General features: G+C 41.3%; 1 protein-coding gene across 2 annotated transcripts in view; it reads left to right on the top strand.

Moving 5' to 3' along the window:
- The window catches only part of HIVEP2 (HIVEP zinc finger 2), a 660,129-nt gene that overhangs the window by 594,021 nt on the left and 41,913 nt on the right, over positions 1 to 24,195 (top strand). For both annotated transcript variants that reach the window (XM_044060075.1, XM_044060083.1), the window contains one exon: positions 5,804 to 5,961. In XM_044060075.1, the coding sequence (XP_043916010.1) occupies positions 5,804 to 5,961 (158 nt within the window). The remainder of the gene's footprint in view (positions 1 to 5,803; positions 5,962 to 24,195) is intronic.

Below are 24,195 nucleotides of genomic sequence, written 5' to 3'. Positions count from 1 at the left end.
TTACCTGAGAGAGCAGACTGTTTCACTCAAAACAAGGGAAGGATTGTGCCACCCAACCTTCAGACACTCAGCCTTTCAGCTTGGATAATTCCACAGCACCCAACTGCCACATTCCCCAAATTAAACAAGTGCAGGACATCCTTAAAGAATCTAGAAGGCCTAGCAGTGCAAAATCATACTCAGCCAAACGGAAAAGATTCTTCATTTGGTGCCAGAAGCAGCACCTTGATTTCAATTCAGCACACATTGCTACCATCCTAGAATACCTGGCTAGTCTGATACATAAAGGCCTTTCCTACTCCTCCATTAAAAGTCATGCTTCTGCCATTTTCACCCACATTCCTACTCTTCCTCCAGTCTTTTCCCTTCCCCTATTAAGGCAATTTCTTAGGGGAGTCATTCACATTAGGCCTCCCAGAAGGAAACCCACTCCTGCATGGGACCTCAACTTTGTTCTAGAAAAGCTGACTTTGCCTCCTTTCAAATCTGCAGCATATGCTCCTCTGAAGTTTCTTACTTGGAAAACAGCCCTGCTGCTGGCTATCACCTCAACCCATAGGGTTTCTGAGTTGCAAACCCTTATGTTAGTGGAATCATTTATTATCTCCCACCAAGACAGGGTTTCCGTCAGAACGAATCCCTCTTTCCTGCCCAAGGTGGTCACTCATGCTTCTCTAAATCAAGCCATTCATCTGCCTACATCCTTTGTCAACCCACGGAACAAAGGGGAAAGAATGCTTCATTCTTTGGATGTGTGCAAGCAGCTCTGCTTTATCTGGACAGGGCAAAAGCCTTGAGAAAAACTGACCAGCTTTTTATTACCTTTGCCCCTGGCCAGCTTCTAAATAGACTGTTTCTAAATGGATCTTCTACTGCATCTCCTTCTGTTACAGACATCATTGCAAAAAAAAACTGAAATGGTTAGGTCTTACTCCACAGGGCCCACAGCTATGTCTGCAGCCTCTCTAAAGGGAGTCCCTACTAAGGACATCTTGGAAGCAGCCACATGGTCATATGTGCATACCTTCACAAAACACTACCACTTGGCAGACTTTTCTAAGTCTAGAGCAGGATTTGCCACTGCCATCCTGCAGGGCATCCTTTCCTCTCCTTAATCTCCCCCCCCTTAATTCAGCTTTGGGAATCTTCCCACAAGTCAGGACTGCAACAGTGAAACACAAAGAACATAGTACAGCCGTGTACATTTACCATAAATGTAGATGTTCAAGTGTAGTCACTGTTGCAGTCTTCTTTCCCTCACTCCTGCTCTCTTAGCCTACTAGGTAGCCTAATAATAATCAACTCATCTAGCCAAGGGATCCCCCCCCCCCCAGCTGCCCTGCTGTAAGGGTCCTCTTCCTTAGTTCCCTCCTCCTGGTAGAGGACAGGAAAATACTGAAATCCTGACACAGGCCGGCTCCCTTTATACTTGAGCCTGCTGACATCAGTCAGGGCGTCTGCCAGTCTGGGAGGTGGAAAGAGTTTTCTCTGGTAGTTGGTCCGGCCAAGGGCTTTCATGGCAGGAAATCCCACAAGTCAGGACTGCAACAGTGACTGCACTCTAATGTGGAATGTGTACACAACCATACTTTCTGTGCTAAGGAAAAGAGTCCAGCTCCAGTCTTTGGATGTCTGAAAAGCTGTGGAAGTTGGACATTAAGGGCAGATGTTCACCTGTGTTGAATTCCTTTGGGTAAATAATCATGCCAGTACACAGAGTCTCCTACTTGTGCTTTTAATAAGTGATTCTTTTACCCAATTTATGCTTTTAAGATGAATGTGGTCTCACAACTGTATGTTCTTCGCTATCAGTTCTGTCTTGCTTTCAGTCACATTAAGGAAAGCGAAGTCCTTAGTTTCCTTTTTAAAACAATGGTAAGGTCCTATATAGAGTATAAATTCTGCATGCGTAATGTCTGCCAACTTACAGGAGTTAAAAGACATTGATATGTCAACAGATATGTATATGTACATGTCTTTATTTTATTTTTATTTTAGTTTGTTGATCGAATGAGTTGCAGGGACCCTTTTCAGTCACACCATGAGCCATAAGCAAATACAATCATAAACAAAAACATAAATACACTTACATTACTCAGTGCCATTTTTACTGGGTGTTACTGTGGATATTATATGATACTAACAGTTTTACCCCAAAGTAAAGACATGCAGTAATAGGGCCCTGTGGAAAAACCTTATTAGAGTGGCAGTTTAAGTAACATAACATAGCTGTTACCTAAAAGTACAGTGTTATAAGAGTAAGAAGCTAGGGGGAATATTCTGTTGTGTGCACTAGACTGAGTTTACCTTACTGTATTCACCTTTTATCAGTAAAGCAGGTTATTTTTGAAAGTGTAGCTTTAAATGGTTCTGGAATTGAGAAGGACTGTCCAGCTGTCTTATTTTTTTCAGGGAGGGAGTAATGGGTTGTGGGAGTCATCTTTGATAAAGATTTTCTTTCCCCTGTGGAAAGGTTAAAGGGAGTCTCATAAGTTGTACGGCCTTGTGGAATTGAACAAAGTCGGTTTTGGCCTGAGTCCGTAGTTTGCAGTTTATTGGAGAACAGTAGGGATCATGTAGAGGTCTATGAGTGAGGACATTAAGAAAGAATGACCTTTCTGTAATGAGGAGTCATTATTTTATGTTTGAAACAGTTACAGAAATGGTCTTTGTTTTGTGTAAGATGCATAAACCTTAGAATTGTTTTATAAGCAGTCTGGAGGTACTGAAGTGAGTGATCAAAGCAAAAATGGGGAGGCTGCATACAGAAGTAGTGTAAAAATATTCAGTACAGTAGCCCTTCGGGCTTCCTGTATCAGAAAGATCAACATTTTTAGTCAACTTAGCAAATTTAGGACTTTTAGGATTGTTGAGCTGTATAACTTTGAAATGGAAGTGCTTGGTTAATTAAGATGTCAAGATATGTTTTCTCACTACCATTAGAGAGAGGTGGGCCACGACCCAGAGGGATCACTAGTTATTGGCAGAGTAGCCTTATAATACTTACTGTTACTTACCAAATAGCATGGCACTGGACATAAGTGTATTGATTTCAAGTTTGTTAGTAGCGTGCCAGTTCCAGAGTAATGAAAGTTCATTGTGCACTGAATTGTGTAATAATGTGATGCCTTCACTTCTGTTAGTAAAGACTGTGTCTTCATTGTAAAGTAAAGTTAACTTTAGGGGAGGTCAGCAATGTGGCTGTTAATGAAGAAAGAGAGAGACGAGAGGAAGGAAAGAGGAGAAGGGCAAGAATTTGACCTTTAGTGAACGAACTGGAATGTAAAGTGTGACGCAAATAGTTTGTAAGTAACTAAATTAACCAGGGTAACTGAAAGTGGCTTCATTGTACTAGATATGGGCATCTTAGAGTGGAGCTTATTACTGCATGTAATAGTATTGTAGATGGGAAGTGTTAGTCCATTCTGTCCTCTATAATTTGAATACCAGTGGCTTGGTTTGTCATGGAAATGTTGGTCCTATAACCCAAAAGCAAGTAAACTCAAAATTATTTTTTTTTCTTTCAAGAAGTTAGTAAACAATGAAATGTGATCCCTGTTAGAATCAAGCAAGCTCCTTCTGGTGAAAGTTTCTGAGTTAAAGTAGGTCTTTTTGAGGAGTCTATATCATGTTGTCGAACATTTAAAAGTTCGGACGTCATATGGTCGACACCATGTTATCCAACTTTTAAAAGTTCGAACGTTTCAACAGAGATCTCTGTACAGTGCGGAATGGGGAGATTTCCCTTTCTGCACTGTAGTATGATCTTGGAGTTGGTATATTTAAATAGTGGGGGATGTGGGGGGTGCAGGGGGGCTTGCCCCATGCTTAAACCGTTCAAGTAGGTTTTTCTTTGTTTTTTTTTATTACATTTTCGAACTTTTAAAAGTTCGATTATATGGTGTTGACTATATGACGTTTGAACTTTTAACAACAGTTCGATTATGTAATATAGATGCCTTTTTGAGATGCCCGCTGTAAGTACAAGTTTTAGCTATAGGTAGCTTGTAGATTCTGTTGTAAAGACTAGAGATTAGACCCCACCGTGGTATACTTTGAACTGTTATTGCGATTCTTCAGCAATAGCAGAACAGTTAAATTACACATTAGTCCTGAAAAAATAAACTTATGTGAATATGCTTGCAGTGTGCCTTAGTGAATTAAGGAAGTAACTTGCATTGAAGTCTGTAATGTCATTTAAAGTGTATTAGTCATGTTTGGAAGCACATTCCGGCATCACCTGGGTTAAGTGCCAAATTACTTTTGTACCTATCTCCCTTTTCCTTTATTTGAGCCATTTTTTTTAAGCTTCATAAATGTTTTTATTAAACCACAACTCAAATAAATGTAGTAGATTCCTCTGTGACAACACCGTAGGGATATTGTTAAATGAGTCCATAGACTTTAATGGCCACATTTCCAAACATATGTGGTAGTACACCCATTAAAATCTGTGGACACATTTCACACTTTCCCGATGTTGTTGACACTAAGGTTAAAGTTTACCTTTTATCCTTAATGTGTTGCTTGTTGGAGAGGCGGGATTTTTTCATGAAACTGTGGCAGAAAATATTCACCGCTTGGAGAAAATGTTCAACTCCTCCTGCACCATATGCCCTGGTGGAAAAGTAACCAGCCAGACATGACCAATACATTTTAAACAAATCAGTGCTCATGTGTTCCTAAGAACACATATGTGGTCTTGTTTATCAGAAGAATAAAATGTCTGATTTGTCAGGCAGAAATTCCCATCCTCTGTCTGCAGCTTCCCTGGAAAATAAGCTGTTTTTTATTGGCTGCTTGGAATAGCTTGCATTTATTTTCTTTTTATTTCCTTAGCTTCACCTCTGTTGAATTTTTTAACATATCAGACAGGAAAAAAGTAAAAAAAATAAAGGCTCATTGCTATTCCAAAATGAGCCCACTGATTGGGACAGCCCAACTAGCATGCCTGTTGTAAACCGAACATATACCCATAGAAAAAGTCCAGCTGCTATTAGTATATGCTGAGAGACGGAGGAAAATAAGATAAAAGTCAGGTACTTTCTGCAAAACTAAACAAGCCAAAACTTACCTGATTTTCCTTATATTTTATGAGCTGTCCCTCGTAAAAACTGGTTTGTTTTTTTAAAACTGTTAAAAAAGTAAACAGCAACTGAGATTTGGTTTTCTCTATTGCTTCTCTTGCACTGCACTGATGTACTGTGCAATCATAACGCAAGTCCCATACGCAAGGACAGCACCTCAGTCTGGAGAAGTGCCCTTATACAAATACATTATCTAAGAAAGGGAAGCAATTTCATTCTTAAATAATGTCCTCGTATAATAGCAATTATCAACTCCTGTTTGTGGTTATATCAGGATTTACCCATGGCAGGCTTCCCTATAGTGATCAAACCTCACCAGCAGTGGGTAAATCCAGATATGCACATGCACAGTCATGGAGTATTACTTAAGAAAGAATAAGATATGCTGGGCTTGATGAGATAAGATGGCGGTTGTTTTTAGCATTGTAAACTGCCCCATGCATTTAATACTGAAAGTCTGTGGTGGTATACCCCAATTTCACAGTGAAAACTTAACTTTCTGATGACCTTTCCTATTTTCTTTTTATATTTACTGCTGAGGTAAATTCTCCACTGCTCTAGAACATTTTAGATATTGTTTTTGCTTTTTCATAGATATCTAAATCACTGAGCTACATAATGAAGGTTTTTAGCATCATTTTACAAGCAATTTGCAAAAATCTGCAGCCATATAACAGTGATATTGTGTATTTTTTCATTTTTATTTTATGTTGCAGCAGGTAAAACCTGAGCTGTCACTACAAGCTGGTGCTAAAGCTGAAAAGAAATTGGTAGGAAGTGTAACAAAAGAAAGAACTAAAGCAGAAAGCCATGGAGATAAAGATGGTTCAGCAAAACAAGGTGAACCTACCCGGATTAAAATCTTTGAAGGAGGGTAAGACATTTTGCAATATTTTTCCCTTGGGGTAAAGTTTAGAATTCTTATTCCTTGATGTGTTAGTGTAACATTGCTCAACTTTTAGATATGATGCTACTCAATAGTCAGACTGACACGGAGGAAATAATGTTTAGATATGGAAACAGTCTTCAGGGCTCCCCTTTGTGCGGTACATCTGTGTGCTCTAGTGGTACCCGTATCTGCATTGTTATTGTTCTCAGCTGTTTATTTTTACTAGAAGTGAGCATTTATCTCTGTCTCCTACCTTTTATGCATTTGTTGCACCTTTGTCAAGCATGTGTATGCATTAGCCAAATCATGCGTTAATCATTTGCTTCCTGGAATTCAACTTGGATTAGAAGGGACTTGAGTTGAAGAGCTGCATTTTTTGTGAGTAGGTTGCAGTTGCAGTAGATGTGCATAATCCCTATATTAATTGTAATATGTAGTTGATAGTATTGCTTGCTGTCATGAAAGAAATCAAAAGGTAACAAATTGCTTCCCGTGATTCAATAAAGCCTACACTAAGTGTACACTTTTCTGAGTGAACAGATGATGCAGGCATAACTCGCATCTTCTTCCTCCTAATTTTAATTTTCCTACTGATTTTCTTGTAGCTTTAAATATTGACAGGGATTCGTAAAGGTTACCACAAACTGTAGACTTACATGTACACTTACTGTAATCATTCTGAGTGACTATAAAGTACAAAAACTGTGGTAGGGATGTTTTTGAATACATATTGTATACACTTAGTGTAGGCATTATTGAATCTGGTCTTTAGAGAAAGGAAAGGTGCAAATAAGAATTACAGAAGACTGCGTTTTGGTTGAGCTCTTTGTATTCAGTTAGTCTAGTCACTCGCGGTTCTGTTAAACTTGGTATCACAGCTGTCTCTCATAGATTAATTCTTAGTACTCGCGATTCTGAGTGAATGTGAGATCCTGCATGAGGGGTTAGGGCATGCTATTTTTTGTTGACACACAGTGTGTTATGCGAAGAGGAATGCCAAAGACAAATCAGTGCCATGATGTTTGCATCCTCTTGTCATTTAGGCTTAGAAAAAAAATTCGAACAAAGTAAAGCAAACAAAAAAAATAATAATTACGTATGCTGCGGGATGCAGTTGTTTAGAAGGTCAAAAAAAGATGTGTAATATATTTTTTTCTTTTTGGTAGGTTTACTGTCTCATCCATACAGCATTTGTCCTGATGTTCATCGTGTTTCACTGTTGCAGTCATTACTCTTGGGTTATCCTGCTGGCAGGCTACCCTCAGTCGGCCAGAATTCCAAAGTCTAGGTGTGGCGTCAGTTGCTGTCGCCCCTTCCCTGACGTCAGTGCGCCAGGGGTATAAAAGATGCAGCCGACGCCATTTTCTTCAGTCTTTCTTGCCATGCGGTGCCCGAAGCAAAAGCAGTTCGCAAGTGCCGGTCGGTCAACTCCTGAGATTTTCAAATCCGAATTTCAGAACCGAAGTCTTCATTAAAGCTAAGTACCATGTTGGGGAAACTTTTCTTGCTCCAGACCGATGTCAGAAAAAGTTAACAATTGTATTTCTTGTGGGAAGCAAATACCTCATAAGGATTTTCACTCTTACTGTATTCCTTGCCTAGGCCCTGATCACAATGTTGCTAGCTGTCTGTTTTGTGCTAGATTTAACCAACACACTATCAAGCGTCAGTTCGATTTTGCATTTCATTACTTTGACCGAAGATTTAATTATATAATGCCGTCGGACCAGCCGACAACCGGAGTTTACAAAAAACGCAAGGACAAGGAAAAGGATAGGCATCCGAGGTCCAAAACCGATGACGAAGCCTCTGCTAGGCCAGTCGCAGTGAGGCGCTTTCACAGCCCCTGGCGCCCGCTACCTCAGAGCCACAGGCCGCTTCCGACTCCCATGTGGAGCCGACTGGGCCTCTGGAAACTCAAGGTATTGGACACTCGGAAATCATTCCCTCAGATGGGTCTGGAGCCGCTGAGCAGGCATCGTCTTCTGAGGGTGTCTTCAGACCTACACAACTATATATTAAGCCATCTTCAGCTTCAAAGACAAAGACTAAAGCAGCTCTAAAGACAAAAACAAGTACAGCATTCTCCTTCTCAGACTTCCATGCCTAAAAAACAGATGCTCAAAATGGCCGAAGACCTAATTAGTTTGATCAGGGGCTCCCATCCCCCTCCTGATAAGAGGCCTAGGCAAGAGACAGAGTATGATTCTTCTGATCAGGTTTCTATTTCCTCTGATTCCTCTTCTGAACAGGATTACTCCATGCTTCCCTATGAGGATTCTGATGCTGAAGAATCCATTCCTTCAGCCTCTCCTCCTGAGGATTATTCTTTTGGGGAAACCCTGCATACCATGATGGAGCATTTCCACTGGGAGAGCCAAGATTATTCTGAATCTAAGAAAAGGCTCAGAGACTTTCTGCTACTTCCTCAGCACAGACCCCTTGCTATTCCACCTGTTCTGGATATTGTAGATGATGTATTTTCAGAGTCCGGCCTGTCCCCTGACTCTTTACCCTCTGCACCTGCTAAGCCAGACAGATACTACAGGGTCCCAGATTCTCATAAATTCCTTTATAAAAACCCCTCTGCTGACACAGAAACTATATCTCAGGGTCCCAAAGGGGTTAAAGCTTCCACTGCAAAAAAACATGTCCCCGCTGATAGGGATTCTAGGGCTCTAGACAGATGGGGGAAAAAGTCTACACTTCTGCTACCCTGGCTGTAAGGGCTTTAAATTGTCAATTTCATATGCTTAAATATCAGCAATATTTAATGTCACTGCTTAAACAGAAAATGTTGACAAATACTGAATGTTCAGAGAACAAGGAATTGCAGGATTTATTGCATGCAGTGGGAAAGCATACTTTGCAATGTGTTTATGATTCACTGGAGGCCTCTTGCAGGGCTGCTGTTACAGGTTCTGTTATTAGGAGGCATGCTTGGTTAAAGGAACATAATCTGCCTGATCATGTTAAAGCAAAATTATTAGATGCACCATTACAGCATGATACTTTGTTTGGTACTAAAGCAGAAGAGGTGTTGAAAAAAATAGAGGATAAAGCAAAATCCATGCAGACAGTCAAGGATTTCTTACAGATACAGCCACCCAGGTTTAGCAGGAAGTGGCCCTCTAAAAATTGGTCCTTTCCAGTGTGAGACAGACCACAAAGAGGCAGAAACAGGCATCCCAGAGGCAGATCTCAGCCCCAAGGCTCATACAGGCCTAAACAATGGGGTGCTGCTACCACCAAAAGCAGAGAAGACAAATCACAACCTTACAGGAAACAGTCCCAATGACTTTCCTCTACCAGATCCAAGCACTTTTCATTTGGCGGCCCCCTTAGGGGAAAAACTAGCACTTTTTTCATCAAATTGGCAAGTGGATACCCAAGACAAATGGGAACATAGTGTCCCAAGGCTACAGGTTCCATTTTCACACCCTACCAAGGTCAAACGTTATGCCAGACCTGCCACACAATCAAAGGGCAGAGGCACAAAAACTAATTACAGCCCTCATGGACATGAGGGCCATTCAGCAAATACCACAGCAAGAGCAGGGGCAAGGATTTTACTCCAGACTCTTTCTAGTACCCAGAAAGGACAAAACCTGGAGACCAATACTGGACCTGTCTATACTAAATACGTTTCTGGAAGTTCCAAAATTCAGGTTGTTGACTCTACAGCAGCTACTGCCCATGCTGGGCAAGAAGGCTTGGCTCGTACCTTTGGACCTAAAAGAGGCATACCTGCATGTCCCAATCAGACAATCTTACAGAAGATACCTCAGACTCATATCTGGCTCAATGCATTACCAATTCTCTGCACTGCCCTTTGGCTTATCTACTGCACCCAGGGTCTTCACAAAATGCCTGGCACCAGTAATTGCGTTTTGCAGACAAAAAGGAATTCAAATATATCCCTACTTGGACGACTGCCTAATTCAAGCAGAGAACAAAGACATTCTTCTGAAGCATCTGGCATTTGTAAAAAGATTACTAATTGGCCTAGGGTACACAGTAAATGAAAAGAAATCAAAACTAGTGCCTTCTCAAGAGATAATATTCCTGGGTGCAAGCTTAAATACAACTGCCCAGATGGCTTATCTCATGCCAGACAAACAAAAGCAACTGACTACTTACTTCAAGAAATTGGCAACAAAAACCCACTTATCTGCAAGGAAAATCCTGCAGGCCTTGGGTTTCATGGCATCTTGCATTCTACTAATTCCATATGCCAGACTGCATATGAGGAAACTACAATGGTATCTAAAAAGTGTTTGGACTCAGCATTGCCACAGCCTGGAGACAGTAATTGCACTCATTCCCTGCCTGCAACAGGAGTTTCGATGGTGGGCAGAAGTCTGTCACCACAACAAGGGTCTGCCATTCAGATTACCCACAGCCAGACAAACACTGACAACGGATGCATCAGATTATACCTGGGGCCCCATATGGCAGGAAAATGTATTCAGAGCACATGGCCTCCAAACCAGATGCATCTTCACATCAATCAAAAAGAGATGCTAGCTGTTCAAAATGCCCTGACAGCTTTCAAGGACCTGCTTCATCCAGGACAGTTACTGATAAAGACAGACAACACTACGGTCATGTGGTACATAAACAAGCAGGGAGGTACACATTCCTACCCCCTCTGCAGACAAGCAATGACCTTATGGGACACAGCATTGGCTTTTCAAGTTCACCTGCAAGCACAATTCCTGCCAGGAAAAACAAATACTCTGACAGACGAACTAAGCAGAAACCTCATGGATCCCCATGAATAGAAACTGGATCCACAAGTCTTCAGCATGATAATAAGGAAATGGGGATGCCCAGACATAGATCTATTTGCCTCCCCTCACAACTGCCAATTGCAGAGATTTTGCACAAGGATTTATCACAAGCAAGCATGGAAAGTGGATGCCCTAGCCTTCAACTGGAAAAATCTAACGGTATATGCTTTTCCCCCACTGCCTCTCCTTCCCAAGGTACTCCTAAAGGTCAGACAAGAGAAGCCAAAAATGATACTGATTGCACCAGACTGGCCACGCCAGCACTGGTACCCAATCCTAAAGAGCTTGTCTCAAGGTCCAGCATGAATATTGCCTCAAACTTCTCACTTACTGACCAAACAAAACAATCAGATCCTGCACAGCCAACTCAGGACCTTAAATCTGGCAGCATGGCAGATAATGTAGTCATTCAGAACACTCCTCTTTCAAAAGCTGTTATGGATGTTATCTTGGAGGCCAGGAGGCCCAGTACTAGAAAATCCTATGCAGAAAAATGGAAGAGATTCTGTGCTTGGAACCAGGAACAAGGCAGTGACACGTGTGTACCAAATATCCCTCAGATTTTACAATACCTAACTGAGATGCTGAACAAAGGCCTTTCTTTCTCATCAATTAAGATTCATGCCTCTGCCATTTCAGCCCATTACAATACGGAACCACCTATCTTTTCTCATCCTTTAATAAGGCAGTACCTCAGAGGGGCCAAAAACATTAGACCTCCAAGAAGAGCACCAGTTCCGGCCTGGGACCTCAATTATGTTTTGGAAAAACTCACACTGCCTCCTTTCGAGCCAGCATCAACAACAGATATAAAATTCTTATCCTGGAAAATAGCTCTGCTCCTAGCAATAACCTCTGCAAGGCGAGTCTCGGAGTTACAAGCACTCATGGCTGTGGAACCTTTCGTCATTTTTCATCCAGACAGGGTTTCTCTGAGGACAAACCCTACATTTATGCCTAAGGTGGTGTCCAGTGTGGCCCTTAACCAAACCATTCACTTGCCTAACTTTTATCCTAACCCACAGAACAAGGGTGAGAAAATTCTGCATTCTTTGGACATACACAGGCAGTAATGCTTCTACTTGGACAGAAGTAAAGCTTTCAGAAAGACTGAGCAACTTTTAGTGTCATATGCTGCAGGATCACAAGGAAAGGCTATCTCAAAACAGACTATTTCTAAATGGATAGGCCATTGCATCCATTTCTGCTATTTTCAACATGGCAAATCAGTGCCTAAGGGCATTAGCCCTCATTCCACCAGAGCAGCAGCCACTTCAGCAGCCTTCCTCAGAGGCGTACCAACCAAAGATATCTTAGAGGCTGCAACTTGGAGTTCAGTGCACACCTTCACAAAGCACTACCACTTACCTCTTTACTCTTAAGTCCAGAGCAGGCTTTGCCACTGCAGTTCTGTAGGGCCTCATAGCCTCTCCTAACCCTATTTAGCCCAGCCGCCCTTCCTCAGCTTTGGGATTCAACCCAAGAGTAATGACTGCAACAGTGAAACATGATGAACATAGTACAGTTGTGTACCTACCATAAATGTGGATGTTCGAGTGTATTCCCTGTTGCAGTCCAGGTTACCCACCCACCATCCCCCTATTCTTTGCTGGGAGTTATCTGCACTTCTCTATCCTATACAACCTACTTGGTGTATTTGCTTGTAGATAAAGGAAATGTTATTTTTGTGCATGCATTTTTATTGGCATATTTTTCAGCCTACCAATTTGGGGGCACCTGACATCTGGGGCAAGAAAAACTGAAGAAAATGGCGTTGGCTGCATCTTTTATACCCCTGGCGCACTGACGTCAGGGAAGAGGTGACAGCAACCGATGCCGGACCTAGACTTTGGAATTCTGGCTGACTGAGGTTAGCCTGCCAGCAGGATAACCCAAGAGTAATGACTGCAACAGTGAATACACTCGAACATCCACATTTATGTTAGGTACACAACTGTACTTCTTGCTTTGCTGTCAGCATTGAACTTTCCCTTTCAGGAATAAATTCCAGTGTAACCCACCTCCTTTGCCATAGTGTAGTGTAGGTGTTGTGATCTGTACATTCTCTTTTTAGACACTAATAAACTTTTAAAGAAGTGGAAAAAAGTGTCAGACGTGAAGTATCCAGTTGCAACACATGATATAGTGGGCTGAAGGTATTAGTAGCTTCTCCTACTGGAATATGCATCACATGATTTCCTGGCCCTTTAAATAATAATGGTAATTATAATATGCAGTCACTATTTTGTGAAGATTTAAACTTTCTAGTTTTAAAAAGATGTATGTATAAGAGATATGGGTATATTCTTTTATAATGAAAGTTTTCCTTTCAGTATAATTACTGATACAAAGCTCCAGAGCTAAAGGAAACAAAACAATAAGCAAAGTAAGACATATCTTTCAGCTTTCCTACTTTTCTAACAGTGTTTAAGGATCACCTTCCACCCAGGTGAGAGAATGCACTTATTTATGAATTCTGTCATATAACACCAGACTTTCATTGTCTGGGTAAACAGACAGGCAGAACTCTAAGGCTATGCTGTGCTATGTGTAGTATTCTTACACATGCTCATTACTATAAAGTCCACAGAAAATGAATTGCATGCAGTAAAATATGAAACCTTGGTATATCCCAGCTGCTGCATGTAATGCAGATGTTGCCACTATTACTACCTCAGAATTACTCCTAGTCTTCAAGGCTCTGAGGCTGTGCTGATTGATTGACAGACGGCATTGCCGCTTGCATTTTTTTAACGTCTGTCCTTTACCAAAGGCACTGCAATGTGGAATGTAGGGTCTTGCCAGGTGGACTCTGAAGTGCATAGTAAAGTCTTGCACAACAGTTTTCATACACTGTGAAGTCTGTCAAGCAGCATTGTGACCGCAGTGGGAAGGGGTGATGGATAGACTGGTCTTTTATTCTTCTGAAGCCCCTTTACAATAGAGTATGGAAAACAATGTCTGCACGTAGATTAGACCAAGTTGGAGCAATGTTATAGGTTCATAGGTGTGTACTAAGTTAATGGCCCTGGAGCCTTGACAAGCCTAGCCCATAGAACTGCCCTGGCATCGTGCCACCCGACGTTAGTTCCCAGTGCCTCTATGAAGTAGAGCCACTGGAGTGATCCCCGGGGTGAACTTTCTATTTCACATCCACTCATCAAGATTTCTGTTGAAGAGGGCCAGTGAGGTGCTCTGCTTGACATGTATGGGAAGTCTTTTCCAGAGCATGGGCAGTCTCTGGGTTATGAACCTGTCCCTCCAGCATGTTCTGTTGATTGTGGTAATGAGGTTGAGGTCTCTGGAGTGTGTGGTGCGGAGGGATTGGGATTTGTTTAGATGTAGCATTTCTAACAGAGCTGGGTTAGACATGGCTTTGTAAGTCAAGTAGAGATCGCCTCTTAGTAGATGATATGAGACAGAGAATAGCTGGAGTTTTTTGAGTCTGTCCGTGTAGGACATGTGTTTGAGGCCTAGGATCTTCTTCGTGAAGTACTTTTGTGGCCTTTCCAGCTGTTGCATGTGTCTATTAAGGTACATGCCAAATGGGGCATTGTACTCGATGACTGGCCTAATGAGAGAAGAGTAGAGAGAGGTGGTGACCTCTTTCTTCTTGGATGCAAAACCCTTGGTAATGAGATGTGCCACATAGAAGGACTTTCTGACCACAGTGGCAATGTGATGGTTGAAGGAGAGGTTGCTGTCAACCTGTGTCCCCAGATCTCTTATAACGCCTTCAGTGTTCTCCCATTGATGTGGTAATTAGTGGGAACTGAGTTTTTCCCAAAGGGAATGACAATGCATGTTTTGGCATTAAGATAAAGCCATGGATTTGACACCAGTCATTGGTCTCCATAGCCTTTCTGTAGGATATCTACATCACTTGGGGAGTTAATAATGGCTCCCAGCTTGCAGTCATCTGCGACTTTGGTCAGCCAGGGTCCCTCCGTGTTGGCCTGGAATTCTGAGAAGTAGATGCCAAACAAGAGAGGACCTGGGACCGATCCCTGTGAGACTCCATTCGTGACTGGTCAGCAGTCTGACTTGGAGTCCGCTACTTTCACACTTTGGGTTTATCTGTGAGGCAGTTTGTAACCCACCTAGTGATATAGGGGTTGATGCCTAGTTTTGTGAGTTTACCAATAATTCCTGAGTGGGGAATGGTATCAGAAGCCTTGGCCAGATCGAGGTAGGCTGTATGAACTGCCTTGCCCTCAGTCACAGCTCTCGTGACTGACTCAAAGAAGTCAACCAGGTTGAGCAGGCATGATCTACCTTGCACAAAACCAAATGGAGTGGGATCTAGAGTTTGGGGATCCCCTATATCCTTATTAATTAGGTCCATGATGATGCGCTCCATAGCCTTACATATCAGACTCGTCAGGCTAATGGGGCAATAATTCCTAGGGTCTGTAGTAGCTCTCCCTTTATGGAGAAAGATGACTGTAGCAGTGCGCCATTCGGTAGGGACAAAGCTTGAGGTGAGGCTGTGATTGAACAGGGTGCACATATCTTGTGCCAGTTCACTTTGTAGTTCATGTAGAACACATCCAGGGATATTGTCGGGTCCCATGGAAGCTGTATTCTTGGCTTTGGACAATGCAGCTTTAACCTGTGCTGCAGTCATCCTGGGTGCCTGGCATTCCTCCAGTATTGTGATTGGTCCTTTAGGTGGGGGGAGAGGGGTAAGGTTGGTACTGAATCTGTCGGCCAGTATGTTGGCAATATCTGTTGGCTCAGTATAGGTGGTATCATTGTGCAGTAACTCAGAGCAAATCTGGGTATTCCCATGGAGATTCTTGATATAACTAAAGAAGGCTTTGTGGTTGTTTTTCTGCCTTCATAGCTGGCTTTAGAGGTTTTGATGAAGGATCTCAACTTTTTGTTGAGGCTAATAAGGGAGTTTTTCCAGTCTTGGGCCTTCACCTTTTTCTGCAACAGTTTCCTCCTCCTGTTGTAGAGTTTATTAATGACAGGGGACCACCAGATTGGCTTCCTTTTTTTGGAGGAGAGCATTTGGTTCTGTTGGTTATGACTAGTTCCATGCATTTATGTACATGTTCGTACAGTGCATTGGTGTATGATTCGGTAGTCATGCAGCTATTTTCCATTGGCATGGGTGCCATGAAGTTAGCCACCTCTGTTTTTAGGAGCCCAGAGTCAGCTTTGGAGAAGTTTTTCATGGTGGTTACCTTTGCAGGGGGTTTGGGTGAGATGTGGATTTCCATGGTGATAGTTTGTGGTCAGATCTAACCAGGGAGGAATTGACTGTTGGTGTAGAGCAACGGTTGCCCATGTTAGTAATAACTAGGTCAAGGATGTTGCTTTCTGTAGTGGGGGTAAGAATGAGCTGGTCCAGGGCATTGGAATTGATGAATTCCAAGAAGCGTTGGGCCAGTGAATTGTTGCATTAGTAGTTTTCCCAGTTGATGGAGGGGTAGTTGAAGTCACCTAGTATGAGAGTGTTGGATTGGTCCCTAATAGTTTCCAGGGTTCTTAGAAACGTGGAGTAAGGGTCTTGGGACATGGTTGGGGACCTACAGCAGGCTACGTCCTGAATTTCCGTCTTACCCAATGTTAGTTGTACCTTAAGTATCTCAGATGCATTATGCTGTGCTACCAGTCTGGAGGTGTGCATATCCTTTATGAATATGGAGAGACCACCGCCTTTGGAGCTTCGGTCCACTGGGGCCAAAAGGTGTGGAATGAGTTATAGTCTGGTAGCACAGGGGTGCTTTCTGCTGCTTTAAACCAGGTCTCCGTTACAGCACAAATGTCGATGTTCTCCATTTCAAGGAATGCTTCAAGCAAGTGCATCTTGAGATTTAGACTTCTAGCATTGAGCAACATGACCCTCAGATTGTATTTATTTATAGTTGTTACGATGATAATTTGGTCTTTGGAACTTCACCTAAAAAGGCACTATAGGGGTGGCAAGAGCCTTAGCCAGTATCCGGAAACCCAGGGGTGACAGATGCAGGCCATCTCTGGCAAAGCATCAAGGTCTGTCAGTCATGTCATCCCAAACAGACAGATACTGGATCCGCTAAGAATGACACCAGAAACTTAGCCAATTGTTGAAGTCATTCATTTTCTGCTTGTACTGTGGTGTCATTCTGGGTCATGGCAGGATGCTGCTCAGGGGTACAGTCATACCTGCTGGGCCACATAATCTGAGAGCTCCTCCATGTATTTCTTCATGTAGTCCAGGGAGGTGCATCTCAGGTCATTCACACCCACATGGACAGTGACCGAGTCATACTTGTACTTGTTGTGGAGTGACCTAAGTGCGTGTGTTATGTGTCGGATTGTGGCACCTGATAGACAGCTGACTGTTACATTCTCCTTATTCAAACTAGTGAGTGGGACATCATTGTGCCTTACTATCGAGTCACCTATGATTAGTGTCTTGGGCAAGCTGTTTTGCCTTAGGGGCTTAGGTTGAGGGGCACACTGTGTAGGCGAGCTGTGTGTCTTGTGGTTTGTGCTGTGTTGTGGTGGTCAAGTGCATTTCTGCCTTGGAAGTCTCTGCTGTTTGGGTAGATTTCTATTGAGAGGCTGTGTGAAGGTGAGTGTGTGGTTTGTGTTTTTATGTGAAAGCTGTGATGGTGGATGTTCTGGAGGGCTTTGTGTTGCATGTGGTATGGTGGTGCAGGTGTTGACTTTCTCCTCTTGACCAGCTATTCCGGTCTTGGCTTGAGAGTGCATGGCTTCCAATTTGGATGTATAAGTGCATCTCTCGCAAGTCTGAATGTTGGGAGGTAAGAGGAGAGGGTTGTCTGTGTACATGAGGCAGTTGCTACACTGCCTCAGAATGTGCAAATTCACCAGGTTAATAGGAGAAAGCACAGGGAATTGACCTTTAGACATGCCAGGAGGGGTGGTCATTATTAGTAAGTACTGGAGCTGTTTCCTTATGTATTCCTTTTACAGGAAAAATTTCACTCGAGGTGTCCGAGTCTGTACAGAGCACTGCCAAACACTTGAAGGGAAACTAATATGTAGACCCTGAAAATTTAAGGATGAAGTATTTGGGAAGATATTCTGAAGTTACAAAGAAGTCAGACAGTACTTATTGAAAATAAAGAATTAGCTTATCAAGAATGATGAAAAGAGCAAACTGACTGGATCAAAGTCTGTCTGAATGCGCAGACACTGGAGTGGAAGTTGCTAGGGTGAGTTTTCTGGCTTGAAAAATCATTCATTCAGAGATTTACTTCTGTTTCTTTACAGTAACATTTGCCATGATAAAATGAACCAGTAATGCAGGAGGGGGTTGGTTACTGTAGGATTTACCCCTCCCAACTAGCCAAGTTTGGTCTTGAAGGCAAAGCCTAATAGGCCAAATACTGTGGACGGGAGCCGAGGTAAATCCCACTATAACCCACACCCCAGCGTCATGGGTGGTGAGCTTAATATTTTGAATTTTATGAACGGAGGAAATACTTGGGGGGGGGGGATGGAAATAGAGAGGTGCTTCCTGCTGATGATAATCTCTGGAGTCTTTCTAAGGTGTTTTATATAACATTTTTATGATCTAAATTGCAGGTGGTGTTTATTTTTATTTTGGTATATGTATATTCTCCTTCTTTAAAGATATTTCAATGCCAAAGGGAAACGCTAATGTGCTGGGCATGTGTTTAACTTACTTTATGTGTATTTGCTTAGAGAATACAAAACAAAGTGTAGCAGTGGTTAGTTTGTTTAGTTTTAAGTTAGGCAGTTTCATTTTCCTTGCAGATGTGACTCTTGGTTGAGTGAACAGCAGTTTCATTTTTCATTTTTAAGTTCAAACAACAAAAGATGTCCAGCACCAAGAGTGAAAATTATATGAGTTTAATGTGGCAACTCCAAAGTAAAATAAACAGCAGTTTGGTTTCGGACAAACGTTAGCCTTCCTCAGTGCTATAACCATAAGAAACACACACTATAAGTTTAAATAGTAAACCTAATTACAAAATAGCATCTCAGTGGGCAATCAATTAACTCATTCAGGCCAAGTTTAAACAAACCCCCCAACCTGATGATCCAACTGGATTCTTTTTTTATTTAACATAGTATATCAACCAAGTTTAGACTTGCTGTTTCCTGTAACCCTATCAATTATAATAAATTTAAACTGAGCAGTGGTGTGGGTCATAGCGTGTTCGAATAATGAACTGGACATCCTTTTATTTCTTATGTCACTGAGGTGCTCAGAGATACCAACCCTCAGTGACCTAGAGGTTTGCCCCACATAAAAGGCAGAGCAAGAGCAAGTAGCTAAATATATGACCCAGTCAGTGCTACAGTTCCCAAAACATAAAATGTCATAGACCTTGGAGGTATTGCTCATGTATGTATGGGTCATATATTTAGCTACTTGCTCTTGCTCTGCCTTTTATATGGGGCAAATCTCTAGGTCACTGAGGGTTCGTATCTCTGACCACCTCAGTGACAAAAGAAATAAAAAGATGTACAGTTCATTATTCAAACACGTTATGACCCACACCACTGCTCAGTTTAAATTTATTATAATTGATAGGGTTACAAGAAATAGAATGTCTAAACTTGGTTGGCATACTATGTTAAATAAAAAAGAATCCAGTTGGACCATCAGGTTGGGGGTTTGTTTAAACCTGGCCTGAATGAGTTAAATTGGTTGTCCAATGAGATGCTATTTTGTAATTAGGTTTACTATTTAAACTTATTGTGTGTGTTTCTTATGGTTATAGCACTGAGGAAAGCTAACTTTTGGCCGAAACCGGTCTGCTGTTCATTTTACTTTGGAGCTGCCACATTAAACTCATATAATTTTCACCCTTGGTGCTGGACATCTTTTGTTGTTTGACTATAGTGCTTCAGTCTGTGCACCTGCCATACCTGCAGATTTCCTTGTTCTAAATTTTTAAGTTCCCCATGTTAAGTAAAACAAGGAAAAGCAATGCATTTCAGAGAAAGTTTATCAAAGCAGTGAAATTTTTGGCACCATAGGCTTGGCTTGGGAGTGCCTTCTGTGTGGAGTCTGCATGTCCTCCCCGTGGTTGGGTAGCATTCGAAAGACATGCGTGCGTAAATGGGCGTGCCTTCATTGAAGGTTGGGCTCGACGCTGGCACCTCGGCGTTTTGTAAAAATCTCCTGCCAATCATTAATGGACAGGAGTTCCGCTGTGGCGACCCCTTACCGGGAAAAGCCGAAAGATAAACAACAACAACTTCCATGATGGTAATTTCAGAGAAAATTCCACAAACTCAGGTTCACAGAACTCCAGGGTCCTACTTAGTGTATTTAATAATACACTGACTGAGTTTGCCAGACTTTCAGTAGCTTTTGTTCTTGTGTCACTGGAAGCTGACACACCGACCCTAGTCCTTCAAGACATACCGAAAACAGACATACATCAACAGTGTCCATTAAAGTGCAGTTGATAAGCAATAGATGTCTATTTTTGTGGGGTCTGTGAGCTCATTTTCCCAAACAGTGGTCAGTATGCTGTTAGAGAGTGATGTATTGTGGGATATGAGACAAGCTCAGTAGTAGAGGGGAAACTATGAAGGGGACATTGGCAGGCCTAGTTTACGTTCAGTGGCTTGGACAGTAAAACTGATCTGAAAAGAGAAGGTATCCGTTGGGGGGATCATAAAACCAAGATGTTTAAAGTCTGGGGCCAACCTCATAAGGTCATCTTCGAGAACAGATATATATATATATGGATAGCGGAGCTGAACAAGGAGTGGGAATTGTGATGGTAAAAGTGTATGTATTCGGTCTTTTTGACATCAAGGTTGAATCCACAGATTTGTTTTTACTGTCATTTCACGCACCGATTTACATTTTTTATTGATACTATAGATTAGTTTATGTTTTAAAATGATTTATTTAACATTTGACCTGTCAGAACACTGTGACATATGTAATGTAAATCTTTCTCTTTCATTTTGGCAGAACTAATATTTTAATAGCTACAGTGTGTATTTTGTATGCCAGCTTTCTAGGGTTTTCTGATTTATTGTGGCTATGCATAATTGAAGTTGGGGTAACATGAGGGCAGTTGAATGGTGTTAGGCTTTTGCTTAGCTTTTATGCTGCGTTTCCAGGGTTTTCTGATTTATTGTGACTGTGTGTAATTGAACTTGGGTTTACATGAGGACAGTTGAATGTTGTTAACATTTTGCAGAGCTTTTACAGATATCTTAGCAGTTATTTGAGACAAGACCTGGCTGTGTTTTAATTCGTCTGCTTTCGCAACGTATTATTTTTACGGCTTTGGTTGTACTGGCACGTTATGGATCGAGTGACACGGCAGTTTGGCACTGCAGCAACTTGCTCATTATTTAAGTGTTACTTCTTTGACTCTTGCTTAGGCAGGCTTTTGTTTTATTATGGGGACATGATCTGAACTGGCTGCACTGTGGATTACAGAATCCATAATCTCAGGTGGTGGGCTATGTCTTTTGTGCTGCTGGAAAGTTACTTTCTGATCTTGGACACTGGCTGAAGAATATCTGCCTTCTGCTGGCCTAAATATTCATTTTGTGTCTGCGATGTGCCATGAAGATGATTCATCTGGTTTTCTTTGCAGACAATTTGCAGGGTAATAGTGGAGTTACTATTGCTGCATTGCAAAACTATTTAAATGTTGTTTTTGAAGGAAGCTGTTGTTTTTTTTTTTTGTTTTGGATCTGAACATATATTGCAGACGATTCAAAATTAGTTGGAAGCTTAATACAGTGGCAGCTCCATTTCGTATTGCAATTTTACTGTTCATAGTTATTGTGAATAATGTTCTTTTTTACTTTTAGTATTTTCTTGATGTCTAGATGCACCAATGTTCTTTCATTAAATTTTATACAGGTTTAATAACCATCTGTTATCACACAAGTCAAGTGCACTTTTATAGGCTTAATAAGAATTTTAGGGTATCAGCCATTTGGTGTTGTACTTTGACAGATTCGAAATTTTGATAGGCTTCTACAGTGGACTAAAGCCACTTCTCTGACAGTTTAAGTGTTGTAGTTTCTCTGGATATGCCAGAAGATGTATTTACACAAGCTGAATTTTTTTTTTTTGTTGTTTGTGATTTCATTTACTATTTATTTATTTTATTTATTTTTATTTTACATTTGTTTACTGGGGATGTCTGACTGGGCTAGTGGCCCGTTTTCAGCGGAGGCCTGAGGAGAAAAGCTCCATTACAAAAACACATTACAAACAATACAAGAAATCGATAACAATCAAGAATACATAATTTTGGTAAATATAGGTAGTAAATAGTTTATACATAAACAATAAAAATTGGGAGAGTAAAATCCAGTGGAAAAAAAGAAAGCTAACAAACTAGCATGAAACAGCTTGTGCCATCATAGAGAAATGACTGATCAGTAGATCAGTATCATGGTTTTGGTGGTAAATATTTATGAGATACATGTATGGTATATGAACAACAATATGGCTAATTGTTGCTATGTTAGTATTACTTGTTTTAAACAATGATAGGTAAAGAAATATTGAGGTGAAGTACAAGAAGGAGGGAATATGGTGAAACTGTAGGAAGCTTGAGATAGGCAGATAAAAATAGGAGCTGTAGTGAGCTTTAGATAGGCAGAGAGAAATACAAGGCTGTTGAATCCATTACATTAGCTACATCAGTACACTCATCACACATGTGACATTATACCTGGTCTTATTTGTCCTGGTCTCTGTTAAACAACCCCTTAAAGTTGTTCAGTTGAAGGGCCATACCAAACATGTTCTTCTGAAATACCCTCCCACCTTGGTCATTGCTCTGTCATCACTTTCTGTTTCTTTGCTTTCCTTAGTGATTGCGTTATTCTTTCTGTCACTTCATGGTGAAGATGTTAAAATGCATGTCAGTAACATAATCTCGTATTCGTTTTTATTCCTGTCCAGATGACAGACGTTCCTTGCCAAGTTGTGCTCTGCCATTTTGCCTAATTGCAGTTCATAAAGAATTGCCATTTGTTAGGTGCGATGGCAGAGCTGTGGTCAAACAATAAGGTAATGAGGGGACATGGTGTTGTGCAAACAAACTCCCCTTTTCAGAAATTTAGCAGCATCACTGTATTGGTATAGAACCAAATGAGTTTCTGTCAGTAGGTTTGCTACACTACTGGGAAATGCATTGCTGGTAGCTTTTTTTGATGTCTTCCATTCGAGTTATTTTTCACTTTTACCTTAGTTTACAATGATGTACTACTCAGCTCTGTTTGCTGAACAACATATCACCAGGTAAAGGTGCATTGCTGCTCTGACAAAGGAGTACACTATCTGTTTGCTCGCAGCTGGAATCCCTTCTGTTATCCTACTGGGACCGACTGATTTGCAAATAGTGTAATGTTTGTGAATCGCATGTTACCATGAGCTGGTGTAATTTGCATGTGTGGTGTCTAGTTGGAGTGCCATGTATACACAAGGTAAAGCCACATGCATGGTCTTGCCCGAATGTGTGCAAGTCGATACAAGTCACAATTGGCTTTGTTAGGCTGTTGAACCCGGTCACCACCCTACTCCCTGGAGCACAATGTTTGTGAATAGCACCCAGCATCATCTTAACTTCTCACCTAAAAGTCAGCATGGTTTCAGAGATTGTCTCAGCACATACATTACAGTCAATTTAGTAGATTGTTGTGTGGGTTAAAACAGAAATGAACAAGAAACAATAGCCAAGTTTTTTGATTTGTGGGATGCCTTCTGTTGTGTTACTTATCTTCTCTTTGTGAGTAACCACAAACCATTGACTGTAATAAACCTGTATTAAAATGGTTTAACAGCTTTCTGGTGGACATAATACAGGCTACTGCCTGGCTAAATTCACTGCCTTTTCCTTACAAACCTAATTTAGTAGTTCCATATGGTTCAATAATAAGACCATTGATGTTTTTATGTTTCACTAACCATATGTATAATCACACAAATAGTATGCAGACAGTGTCACCCCTGCAATAACTGTGATTACCTTTCCTCATTTCTAAATGTGTTGCATGCTGGCTTTATCAACCTTAATAACTGCCTTCACCAATATGTAATCATCTTAACTAAGAAAAATAAAAAAAAAACATTTTATTTGGAAAACAGACGAGAGAAAATCAAGATTTGCTTGCAAGTGGAAGCATCCTAGGTGTAGCAGGCCATAGAGAATTTGTCTTTTGCTGGAAAAAAAATTGGTCCTGTTCTTGTCAACAAGCTAAATTTGTAGGATCATGTTGATGCTAGCATAATGGAAGCTAACAACAAATGACAGCCCTTTACAGTTAAACATTACTACCATCCACAATGTATGTATTATTACTACCTGAATTAATGTGTGGAACAGTTGTCATAGAAACCTAAAAAGTACATGTACTAAACAAATTCACATGTACATGTAACAGAATAGGCGAGTCTCCATTCAGCCAGCCTTTTCCCATTGCTGTCTTGTTTTGGCGT

The sequence above is a fragment of the Protopterus annectens genome, chromosome 1.part0 (genome assembly GCF_019279795.1).
Source record: "Protopterus annectens isolate FY-2018-M chromosome 1.part0, PAN1.0, whole genome shotgun sequence".
Taxonomy (NCBI): domain Eukaryota; kingdom Metazoa; phylum Chordata; order Ceratodontiformes; family Protopteridae; genus Protopterus; species Protopterus annectens.
The sequence above is the reverse complement of the archived record's forward strand: the minus strand, read 5'-3'. Positions and strand labels throughout refer to the sequence as shown.